Here is a 12425-nt window from a genome sequence, read left to right as displayed (position 1 = left end):
TACAAACTAGGGCAAGACACGTGAATACAAACACCATTTTACATTGGCTCATTAATGCTCTGGGCTTGTGCCAGGGCCCTGAGAACACCAACAGGCCTTAATTGCTCTGACCAGCCTCAGCTGGCACCTCCACCCCCCACCCCATGCCCATGGGTCTGAGAGCTACACTTAAGCCTTGGCCTGAGCCCCCTAGTCCTTCTCAGAGCTAGGCTATAGCTATCTACAGAGTTAGGCACATCTATCTACAGAGCTGACTCTGGGGTAGACTTCTTTGGGCACCTATTACAGTCCTGCCTCCAGTTCTCCTTCCTCCTGCTGACTGGACTCCTGGGACAGGAGATGTGATGTGTGAATGCTCAGCCTGTTCTCTTTGGATCCTGCAGGTTTGGAGGACTGTGCCCTGGCTGTTGAGGGCAATGCCTCTGCTGAGGTTATCATTGGTTCCCAGCTTATCATCATCCCTCATAGAGCAGCCCCAGTCTTGCTGTTCCCTGGCAGCCTGCACTGAGCAGACTATATCCACGCAAAAATCTCTGCAGCTCTCATGTACTCAACTTGTTCATGTTGAAGGTGAATCCACGCTACCTGTTACCACTATGCCCTGATTCAACCAAGAAATGGAATTGCTGCCAAGACTAGCGAGAGCACAAAACAAGTGATGTATTGTGATGCCAGCAGTGATGGAGCTGAGTTCTTCCCATCCAACCTGCCTGCTTATTATGACAAAACTTGCTGGCTCGCATACAGGCATTCATGTGTCACATCTCTTCGTATCATCAGGCATTGAAGAAACTCAAGAAGAGAAACTGTGTCATCAAGACTGTGCCTGATGCTGCCAATCATGGGTTTCTAGAGCTGGGAGAATTCCAGCAGGCTCCGCAGAAGGGACTAACACGTGTCTTCTCTTTCCATGGATGTTCTCCTCTAGCTATGTAATGAATTTTCCTAAGTGAAAAAAGGTATGAATGGGAAGTAGAAGTCTACTACTGGATTTTAAAAAGACAGGGGCAGGATATTTCTAGTCTTTTTGGCATTCTGCCACTCACTGAGCAGTCTTGAACAAATCATTTAACTTTTGTATCTACTAGGGATAATAGCTTATTATCTGTCCAGTAAAGATTTGTGAAACATAATTAATGACTAGCCTTGACTTTTTTTTCACTGTGAGTCAATTAATCCTATGTTAGTTTCCAGCTTTTGTGTTAAAGTCTGCCTGGTCAGCTGCTGGAGACTTTCTGCTTCACAGCAGCTCCAAAGTCCTGCCATCTTCTTGACTCCATGAAAACACATATGTGATCCAAGAAGCATAAAGACAGAAGTCATCATCCCAGACTAGTACTGAGAACAGCCTAAGGGTTTCTATCGTTATTTGCAAAGCATGTCACTATACTCATGTTAAAAAAAAAAAAAAAAAGTGTTTAGTTTTGGCTTTTCGTTTTGTTGTTGTTGTTATTGTTTTTTTGTTTAATAAGAGGATTCCAGAACTGTGAAAAAGCCCTGCTAAGTTCCCCTTTGCACTTGAGATTGCATGGTCTTAAAAATGTGTGTATTGAGGATAAAGGTTCTGCTCTTTAGTAGTATAATGAAAGCTATCAGAAAACGTATTTTTTTCATAATCTCCATTTTTTTCAACATATAAGCATTCTTATATTTTCTTTTTCATGTATAATTTTTTTGTTTGTTTTGTAGATAGGCAAAATGAGTACTGAGTTCGATTTTAGGACCATCATTTCAAGTCAGACATCCATCATGGGTGACCTTCAGCGACTTCTTAGCCAAGGAGAATATGCTCCTTTTACGTCTGCTCCCATGTTTGAAAGCAAGTTCGTTCAGGTAAAAAATCATTCAAATGAAATTATTTTGCATGCTTAAGATAAAATTGATCAAATAGATTACCTTTTTTTCCTCTCGCAGCTAAAGAGTTATTCATTTATTCATTCATTCATTCCCACCATCCTTATTCTTGTTTAATACACACATGGGTGTTTCCCTCCCCATACAGACTTATGTTGGTCTCACTTTACAGACAATGGTATGGCAACAGCAATGCTGAAAATTTGGAGAGGGCAAAGAGTGATGTTTTTGCCCTTCTTCGTTAGTCCCTTACATCTTCCTGTAGCAAGTTAAGACTATTCACCTATTTTCTGATTCTGTGCTAGTTCATTAAGGTTGTTTAGCCATTAACTTTATTTTTGCCTAACATAAATGGCAGCTACCCTTCCTCAGGCACCTCCTTCCTTTCCGTATCTGTGTAGGTGATCTCACAACCTTGCCCATCACTTACCCTAAGCACCGGCCAAAGAACCCTGCCTGACTCCAACAACAGTCTATACACCTACAATATTACATTCACAGTGTGTCTAAAATGTGAATTCTACTTGCATGATGGACCTCAACAGAGATTTTCATAGGATTTTATTACCTCACTGTAATAATTGCAACATCCTTTGCTCTTGCCTTGATTAATTCAATCTTGCGTTGTTGATACACATGCAGAATGCTAATTAGCTGCTAGTCCCTATTTTCAAGGTACTTGATTGATCTCTGCTTTATTTATCAAGCACCATTTACTATCAAGGAGTCTGCTGCCTTAAACAAGCAGCCTGAGAAAACAGCTTCAACACTGACTCACTCACATTCAAATGCAAAATTTTTTGCCTTTGATCTTTTTTTACATTCTGTCTCTCACACTTAAGAGAGTTTCTACTAGACATCCACTAACTACATACACTGTTGTCCCTCAAACTCCTTCTTAGAACACACTTTTTTCTGCTGCCTACCAAAGCCAAACCCTGACAGCAGTAGATAACATGATTTGATCATGTTATCTTATCATTTTACTTCCTTGAATTTTCTCATCTATCTTTTTCTGTAATTTCATGTCTTATACAGAAGTTATCTGGGATCTTTTTCCATCCTGTGTTTTTACAGCACCTAGCAGGATCCTGTTTCAGAATGAGGTCTCATTAATATCACGGTAATACTGACAAAGACAATGAATCATCAGGACAGTGCCTCTTCCATCATGTTTACACTAAGAGAAATTAAAGTTAATGGTATTCAGGACTTTTCTTACTTCAGCAGTCAGATACACAATAATGGGGACTACACAAGTACCAGTGATTTCCAGTCCTTCTTTATCCATGTTTAACTTCCTTCCTCTCTTTTCATTCATACATATTCCTGTCTCATTATTTCACATTCCCCTCTCTCCTCACCACTCCATTATGTAAGTTCTAGGACTCCCAGACCAAAGCACCATGAAATATACTGCTTATATACTGTCTGAGAGGTCTTGTGGCAAATGTCAGTGTTGAATTTGTTGTTATTGTTCAGGTTAACAGAAGAGGGGAGACAATGAATATCCACAAGCAGCCCACCTGCGTCACCATTGGCATCTGTGCTACCAATCCCAGTTCACCGATGCCCAATGGGATGCTGCTAGCACACACAGTGCCTGTATCCCCACAGGAAATTATGACAAATTTCCAGAAATTCTCAGAGCAGCCATCCCAATTGGAACAGTTAGCACTTAGCAGGTGAGCGAGCACTAAGTCTTTGAAGAGTAAATAAAAACATGAATGTATTTCTCCTTTCTGTATGGTGTTTTCCTTCCTTTACAAGTCAGATTATTAACAGACCTCACATTTGCACCCTTTCTCCCAGCGCAAACACAGTGACGTTAGGAGGATCACTGAAGTTGAAGTACACACCTTTAGGCCCCACTCTAGTCATCATTTCAGGCCAATGCTACCACACAGACAGATGATGACTGGCAATACCTAATAAGCCTTTTTCTAAATCTATCAGAAGCTGAAAATTGATGGGAAGATTGGAGGTGCAGCATTGTCAGGGAACAATGCAGTAGAATAAAGGCATTGTAAAGAAGCTGATATCCTTTGCCTCCATTTTGTGCATTTCTGCTCAGCATTTCTTCCATAGTCAGATAGAGCCACTTAAAGAAGAGTGTCTAGATCCACTCCGCAGATTTTTACTGCTCCAGTCTCTCACTTGCAATCTTACCCTATATTTAGGCTTAACAAACACAGCATCTTCTTTGGGAGGAGTCGTTACTTGTGCTTGATGATGAGTTTCCTTTTTTTTTCTTTTCCTTACAGGTTCTTGCCCTTGAAGTTTGTGGAACTCTCTGTCCACAGCACAGACAAGCACCAACTCATGTTAAAATTAGTAAATGGACGTTCCTACTATCTAGAGCTCTGTGCCCCACCAGACCAGCAACACCACCTATTCCAGCACTGGTTGCAGCTCATCTCTCTCCTGAAACCTCCAAAAAATCCTAGCAATACCAACATTAACATAAGATGCAAGGATTCTGGCACAAGTCATGAGAAAGCTTCCAGCCCAAACAATGCATCAGAAAATGTGAGTCTTTGGCAAATAGATATCAAACCTTCAAGCTGAACAGTTAGGAAGTATAATCTGTGCCAATATCGTTTACTATCGCTCAAGCCAAAGCTTTTGTGTGCTTTGAGGGATCTACAGTTCTGTTTATCAAAATAGCTGTCTCGTTGTAAACTACCTGCAGAATTCACGGCAAAAATAGTGACAATACTGGGTGCACCGTAACTCCGATACAATTTTAAGAATTAATTAATAGCATACTACATATTGTTCAGTGTTTAGTTTTTCCTCACAGTCATTGGTACGTTCCTAAATGGATCTTTGGAGCTGAATTCCACAACCCACTGAAAAAAAAGCAGAGAAGGATGGACATGGCACAGCTGAGACCCATGCAGGGACAGATAAATAATGAGCAAAGAAGGCAAGGACATTTGATCCATTCAAAGTACAGAAAGAAAAAATTATTAAAGGAAATGCTACAGTGGACTGCCAGATGAAGGCAGCTATTTGCTGAATATTCAGTGTATAGGGGATTAATGTATAGGAAATTATCACAAAGTTCCAGATGTGCTGATCAGCTCTGTGCAAAGTATTTTTAATGTCTGTTGCTACTGTGTCTGATAATCTTTCCTTTTTTTCTTCTAGAGGGCCATCCCACAAGATTTGCCTAACCCCAAAACAGAGGAAGAAGTTGTTCCCAAACAAACCACCTCCAACCAAGTTCCCCTCTCAGGTAGTGTGGGTCCCACAGAAAAGAGTGGAAGGGAAGTGGTAGCAGCCTTTGCCAGCCCCCTGGAAGCAACCAGGCAAGAAACCACCATGCAGTCAAAGAATATAGACCCTCTGGATACAATAAAGAGTAAAAGCAAAGAGAAGAGGAAAAGTAGGTAGGTGTGGCTGGGAAATGATTCTGATGTACTTGGTTTCTGCTGCTGAACTTTGCAAAGTAAAATGTGTTGTTTTGTCTTCAGAAAATACATTAGTGCGACACCTTCACAGAGTTACTGGGGATTTTCCTTATGTTTTTAAATAGACTGGAAAGCTGAAGAATACAGGGTGGGGTTTCCTAGTATCCAGACTTTGGCTTCTCAAATGTTCAGGATCTTTCAAAAGTCTGTTCCTGTGTCCCTGCACTTCAAAGCAAGGCTTACTACCTCATTTAGCAATGCATATTTCTACCACAAACAGAGTTTAAAATAGCATCTATTTGAAACTGGTACATAATGAGATTGTTAGGATGAGGCTTTTTTTGAGTTTGTTGGCAATAGCATCACGTTTTTTTCCTGACTTTTTTTTTTTTTTTTAGGATAGACAAAACAAAGCCAAAAAAAGAAAAAAAATCACAACCTTCAGGTATGACAATTTTTCCAATATTTACTCACTTCCCCATTACTATCCTACTTCAAAAATAGATGAGAGAAGCTGAAACTTCATGAACTGGGAGCTGTGTTGAACAAATGTTCCTATGCTCATGTTAGCTCAGCACTTGTACAGACATTTTTAGAAAGTACCTTGTGCTCAGTCCCTGTTCTGATCACACCTCACCTTGCAGGGTTCGGTGTCAGATTTCTTCTAGAAATGCCTTGACACTTGACTTATTTGGCTGATGTCATCTGTGCAATATCACTGCAAAAATCAGATGAAATACAGCATGGTGGAAAGGGTCAGTGTTGTGGTTTAGCCCGGCTGGCAGTCAAACACCACACAGCCGTTCGCTCACCCTCCCCCCTCCCTCTCCGGGATGGGGGAGAGAAACGGGAAAGTGAAGTCTGTGAGTTGAGATAAAGACAGTTTATTAAGACAGGGAAAAGAATAACAATAATAATAATAATAATAGTATTAGTAGTAATAATGTGTACGAAATAAGTGATGCACAATGCAATTGCTCACCACCCGTTGACCGATGCCCAGCCTATCCCCGAGCAGCCGGCCCCCCCCCCCACCACCCCGGCTAGCCACCCCTATATATTGTTCAGCATGACGCCAGATGGTATGGAATACCCCTTTGGCCAGTTTGGGTCAGCTGTCCTGGGTCTGTCCCCTCCCAGCTCCTGCTGCATCCCTAGCCTGCTCGCTAGCAGGACAGAGAGAGGCTGAAAAGTCCTCGGCTTGGTGTAAGCACTGCTCTACAACAATTAAAACATCAGCATGTTATCAGCGCTCTTCTCATTCTAATCCACAACATAGCACCCTGCCAGCTACTAGGAGGAAAATTAACTCTGTCCTAACTGAAACCAGGACAGTCAGAAAGCTGCATGCCTAGGCATCGCAAAGAGATAGTGTTGGCCCATACTTCCTCTTTTGGTGTACTGTAAGGCTTCCCAAAAGCCCATAGCTGAGCTTAAATTTACTTCCAGACAGTGTGTCTGCAGTGTCTTCAACCATGAGGTCTGGTCCCATGTTCCTAGCAAAATGGACACTCTCCACAATGTCATAGGGGATTAGCATTAGCATCCTTTCTTATATCCTGCATTTCTGCACCTAGCTCTACAGAACATCCATCTGGGACAAGCAAGCGTCTGAAAGGCAGTCTATATTACTGCTCACAGCTCCCTGTATTCAAAGTTCTCTGTTTCTTGTCAGTGATTAAGCACTGTTTCCTATGCCTGCCAAGGCACAACAAAAAATGGAGCCGCTTAGCTTACTGATGCCCCTTACCTTGTGTCTAAACTCATAATCAATCTGCATGTGAGTGAATCACTCTCTTGAACAAAACTTTTTATTGCCTTCCTCTATGTACTTCTCCATTTTACTAAGTCACAAAAGTTTGAATGATCTTTTGTCCAATCAACCTCATTTTTTTGTGTGTGAACATGATGCTACTGCATACTCCTCTTTGTAGCTCGCTGGTGGGCTGCACGCAATTCCTTGTCCTAGCCAAATGCAATTCCCATTGTTCTCTCTTTTCTTTCAGTTACCGTTTTTGTTTCTTCTCTTGTTTTAACTGTTTCTTTTCCTCAGCCATGCACATCTGTTCAGCTTTCCCCTCAAATCCTGTTCCTTCTCTCTAGCTCTAATTACCCTCCTCTCACTTTCCAAGTTCTTTTCACCCTGTTCAGTGCCTCTTAAGTTGTACCTTCCTCCAAAGATGCATTCCTCCTCTGTGCAATTGTCTCCCCTCTTTTTCATTTTCTGGTCATGCATCTCCCAGTCTGCATTCTACTACCTGTTCCTGGAGTTGCCCTGTTGAGGCAAAGGCAGAGTCTGGTCTCCCTGAGTTTACCAAGTCCTGCAGACTCTGTTCATTCTCACCCTGCTGATCAGCTTTCAGTAGGGAATGGAAATGATCTTCACGTACGCCCAGGCAGCTGAGAAGTATGCCAATATCATGTCAACTGATACCAGCTATGCACAGACTTTTTACATCTCTCAGGTGTTCTGCAAGGACTAGATATTATTTCTGCTTTGAGGTGAGTAGGTGATAAGTAGTTTGTAGAAGTGACTGAAGGAGAACAGCATGGGAGAGACTGGGAAAAGGCCAGTTTGGAATACAGAGCAGAAATTCTAGTAAATCCCATCATTTGTAGACTGAAAAGAGAAGTAGTGAGAAAAGTTGAAAATCAGTTGCCTCTGGTCAGTCTTTCTTCCTTTGTGGTTCTTGGTGTATGTTTATGTTCTCTGTCCTTTTCTCTTGTTTGAGTCCTGTTTCTTTTTCTCTTTCATCTTCTGCTTTCCTGCGCTGTTCTGAGCACATCCTCATTGTGTTTGTTTTTGTTTTTGTTTTTCCAGGAAATAGAAAGAGTGGCATTATGTCAAGTGTTGGCTGCTTCAAGTAATAATTCAGGTGATTTGTCAGTAAGAAGGAATAAAATAAAATAAAGCAAAACATCCTGTATCAGATGCAGTTGGAATAGGGGCAAGACGTGCATATATTAAAAAAAAAAAAAAAAAAGAAAAAACACTGTGCTGCAGAGTTCAATTCTCTTCATAACCATTTGCTATTGCAAAACTAACAATAACTAAAACATGAACACTGCATTTCTCTGTATTAATTCACAACTAGCAGCAACAAATGCATTTTGATCATTGACACTGGAATCAGTACAGTAAGTACACTGTACAGTACACTGGAATCTACAGTAAGATGTAGATCTTACTGTAACTGAGGCCATTTTTCAGGGAGAAGACTCTGTTATGTGGAGCAGAAGACAAAGAAATAGACACTTGAATTAACAGTAATGCTTGAGTATAACTTTTATATAGGATTGGGAAAGCTTCTCATGCAAGCAATTTTCAGAACACTGCAGGGGAACAACTGAGAGAGAGCAATACCATGTCACGGCCACAAAATCATATTATCACAATTTTCATTTCTGTGAGCTTCTAGAGGAATGTGAGCAAATCACTTATCCTCTTTGTTCCTCAGCTTCATTTGTAGAATGAGGATAGCCAGACCTCTTTTGAAAATCACCATGTGATGTACTAATGAGAACCATTATATAAGAATTAGGTATTGCTGTTACTATTATTATCACTTAGACATTATAAATATTGCTATCCTTTTGGAATACTGAGCAGCAGTTTTTATAGGTCATACTTGCTGCACTACTAAGCATTTGGCGTTATGCCAGACAAATATCTTACTTTCTGTGACCGTATTCGCTATAAAGGTAAAGGCAGAGACCTACAGTAATGAACACATCTACGCTGCGTTTATGGGGCACTGCCTAGCACTAATCCATAGTACACAGGACCGCTGCATCAGTCTTGGTATGACAGAAAGGCTGCCACCACCTGAATTACCAGTATTCCTTCAGGTAGTACCCAAGAGTTGATGGGAGGTATCCCACTGAGAGATCAATTTACCTTATTCTAAAAGCTAAGTTAGCAGCCACCATGGCATGAGTTGTTCATATTTAAATTTCTCCTTTCAATTTAGAATGTAGTTGAACTTTTTTGTCTTAAAAAGTAAAAAATAGACCTGTTCCAATCTATCCAGCGACCATTCATTCTTTTCTTCCTTCCTCACCTCAGTGATTATCATGCATTTCAGACCTTTCCAGAACTACTCAAAATTCACAGTTGTTAGCACAAGAACTTTTTCTACAATTCTGCAACAATGCAGCTGTCTTCCATCTCTCTGCCCACCACACAGAGAAACATCTGAGGCTTTACAACATTTACCGATTGATGAAATAACAGATAGTGACCAAAACAACAGGTGAATTCCCCTGACTCTGGAATATTTGTGTAATTTACAGCATGTAAACTTCGCTATTTTACTGAAGTTTTGAAGAGTAAGTTCTACGTAATCATAGGTAAGCATGAGAGATGGAAGATGGTAGGCTTTTCTCCAAGTGAGCACAGAGGATATACATAATTCATAGCTTTTGCAGAGACAAACGCCAATCTAATGTTCCTTAAGAATATAAATTAACTGAATACTCTTTGAGGGCAGCCTACGTGTAATCAGATTCCAGCCTAGGATGCCATAAGAAACAAGTAGTGGTAAATGCAAATTCTAGTTATCACCAAAAACATGAACAAGGGTGAAATACCAGTCAGTATACTTGGAAATTCCAATGTTATTTTCCACGGTGAAAAAACTTTCTGGATTTTTGTTCAGTGAATGAACAAAGTTGCATTTACTGACAAGGAAGAAACTTTTAGGCAGTCCCTGAGAAAGTGGTTGTACAGCCTATTTTCTGCTTGAGGGATAGTGAGTATTTGAATGATACATGATTTATGAAGTGCCATTGTCCACTCCATGAACAAACATAAAATACCGCTAGAACAAGGATCAGTAACAGTATCTTCACGATCATCCATAGAGAGACTGGCTGCAGATGTTTACTGTCAGTGACTTCACACAAGACAAAATTAAAATTGTAGAACACTGGAAAACTCACAATACATATTTTGAATATTTTTAAGTAAAGAATACTGCATTCAGAAGGTCTTTTGCATTAATCAGAAACAATTGTTTTGCTAGCACAGAGGTAATAACTATGACTGATTTCATATCAAGATATACAGAATATACTAGGTAACACAGAATGGAATGCAATAAATTAAAAATTTAACTAGTAATACCTCCCTCATAAGCTAAGTACCATGTCTGGGAAGCATCACACATTACCTATGATGATAAAGAGAAAATTAGTTTGCTTCCAAACAACCTGCCAATGCGTAAGACCAGCACAGATAACCTATTCCTAAGGGAAAAGTTAAAATCTGCTAAAGCAAAGTGATCAGATGTTCAAGTGCATTTTGAGAAGAGTGCCTTTCAGTTGGGAAACAACATAAAGGTTTTACACTTTCTTGAAATCACAGAGCTAAACTGTTGTGAGTAAATATACTTGCTCCAATTATGTGTATTTAAATGTCATAACAGAAGACAAGCTGATGAGCCAGGATGGAAGAACTGACAAAACACTTCCACAGATACTTAGGTTATGTTGTGGTAAGTGGGACAAAGATGTCCACTAAAGCTTGTGACAGTTGTTCTGAAGTCATTAATGTAGCAATGTGACACTTATTAGAATAATTCCAACTCTTGAGCACTGTTTCTCTTCACTGACTTAAGATGTAGATATAGTCCTTCACCTGCAGAAACCAGGATCAGTCTCAGAACAGTATCTTGTGTTGCCAAAAATAGCCACTCCTACACACAGAGTACCCTAACCTGGGGGTACGTTTGCAAACCTTGAAGAGGCACAAAAGACTGCCGCACTATGCAAATGGTACTGTTCAGCCTCAGTTCACTGGAATACAATCTAAAATGCTCTCAGTCAATGCTGAAAAGAATAAGCTACTTCAGACTATTGTGTTTCCCAGACTGCAACGCTGCGAAGAAGGTTGAATTGCTTGCGTTGCAAATGCAATAAAAAAATACTGTTAATTGCTAGGCCTGGAGCAAAGAAAAATAAATCAGCACAGATGCTTGCTGGGTTACATACCAGAACAGTCTTATTCTGAGCTGATTCAGTAGACTGGTATGCAGCGTTGGCTCAACAAGCTGATGCAGTCTATCAGCTCCTCTGAAAGAAAAAAAAAACTGCTGGGAGAAAGACAGTCACTGAAGATCCTGCAAGCAGTAGAGCTACCAAGCATAATGTGTTTGACTACACTTTTTAGGAAAAGTAGAGTGGTGTTCATGTAATGCATTCCAAAACAGTTTTCAGTTTGAATGAATTTTATTTCCTCTGCAACTTTCTGTCAAGGCGCAGATTTATGAGAATGGTTTAGCATTTATCCTGTACCTCACAGATTTATCCAAGGATCATGAAGGCTGTCCGTACAGCTCCACATAGTTACGTGGAAATGATTATTCTGTTGGTATCAAAACAATGCCTTCCTTAGAGATGACTGTGAAGCTGCTATTGCTTTCTTGGGAATGGTAGTTAAGCATACTGGCTTTGCTTATGGCAACATATGAAAAGTGTTTTGGGGTTGTCCCTTATAACCACACATTTTCACACAGTAAGCATCTGAAACGTGCCTCTGTTGCCCAAGAAGCAGCAATGGAAACCTACCGGCATCTTATGTCTGTACGGAAGGCATTATGCTGAGATCAGCATGGATATTTACAAAGAGACTGGATGCCAATCTGGAATTTCCTGTGCCATGACACTCCAGATTTATGCATATGATGAAACACACGAAAGATTTTTTTCTGACTGTACACAAGCAATACACCCAGCACCCACCCAGATGCCCATATTCATTTCAAAAGTTATGGCGTCTTGGCTGAGACTGGATTTCTTAATTCCAGGTCATCATGCAGTTGAGGGGACAGAAAATTAAGAAACCCAGACGTCAAGAGGAATAACATATTTTGGTTTCAAATCAGGAGCTCTCAGTAAGTGCTGGTTAACTGGCCAGCAATGACCTATACATGTGAGGATTAGAGGGAAGTGATATAAAACTATGCATGCTTGCAAACCTAGACAACTTTAAACTAGAGTAATTTTTTATGTCCACATCAATAGCATTATTTATTACCTGTATTAGTGGGTTTCAAGGTATGCCTCAGAAGTCACTATCTATCATTTCTAGGGTCATACATAGAGCACATTATTTTCTACTAGCATGTTTCTCAAAGAAGAAAATGTCAGCCTCTT

General features: G+C 40.4%; 1 protein-coding gene across 4 annotated transcripts; it reads left to right on the top strand.

Moving 5' to 3' along the window:
• Window positions 1–31: 31 nt before the first annotated feature.
• Window positions 32–9239, top strand: FAM71D (family with sequence similarity 71 member D). 4 transcript variants are annotated; one of them, XM_040557327.1, is made up of 8 exons: window positions 32–383; window positions 781–959; window positions 1690–1833; window positions 3337–3539; window positions 4119–4383; window positions 5008–5249; window positions 5669–5715; window positions 8092–9238. In XM_040557327.1, exons 3-8 carry the CDS (start codon window positions 1699–1701, stop codon window positions 8136–8138), a joined length of 939 nt encoding a protein of 312 aa, XP_040413261.1. In that variant the 5' UTR covers window positions 32–383; window positions 781–959; window positions 1690–1698; the 3' UTR covers window positions 8139–9238. The 4 variants fall into 4 exon arrangements, with proteins under 4 accessions (XP_040413261.1, XP_040413260.1, XP_040413259.1 ...); XM_040557326.1 differs by having other exon boundaries at window positions 32–570; XM_040557325.1 differs by having other exon boundaries at window positions 32–959.
• Window positions 9240–12425: the final 3186 nt, after the last annotated feature.

The sequence above is a fragment of the Cygnus olor genome, chromosome 5, assembly GCF_009769625.2.
Source record: "Cygnus olor isolate bCygOlo1 chromosome 5, bCygOlo1.pri.v2, whole genome shotgun sequence".
NCBI lineage: Eukaryota > Metazoa > Chordata > Aves > Anseriformes > Anatidae > Cygnus > Cygnus olor.
Note: the sequence above shows the minus strand (reverse complement) of the source record. Positions and strands in the feature narration are given on the sequence as shown.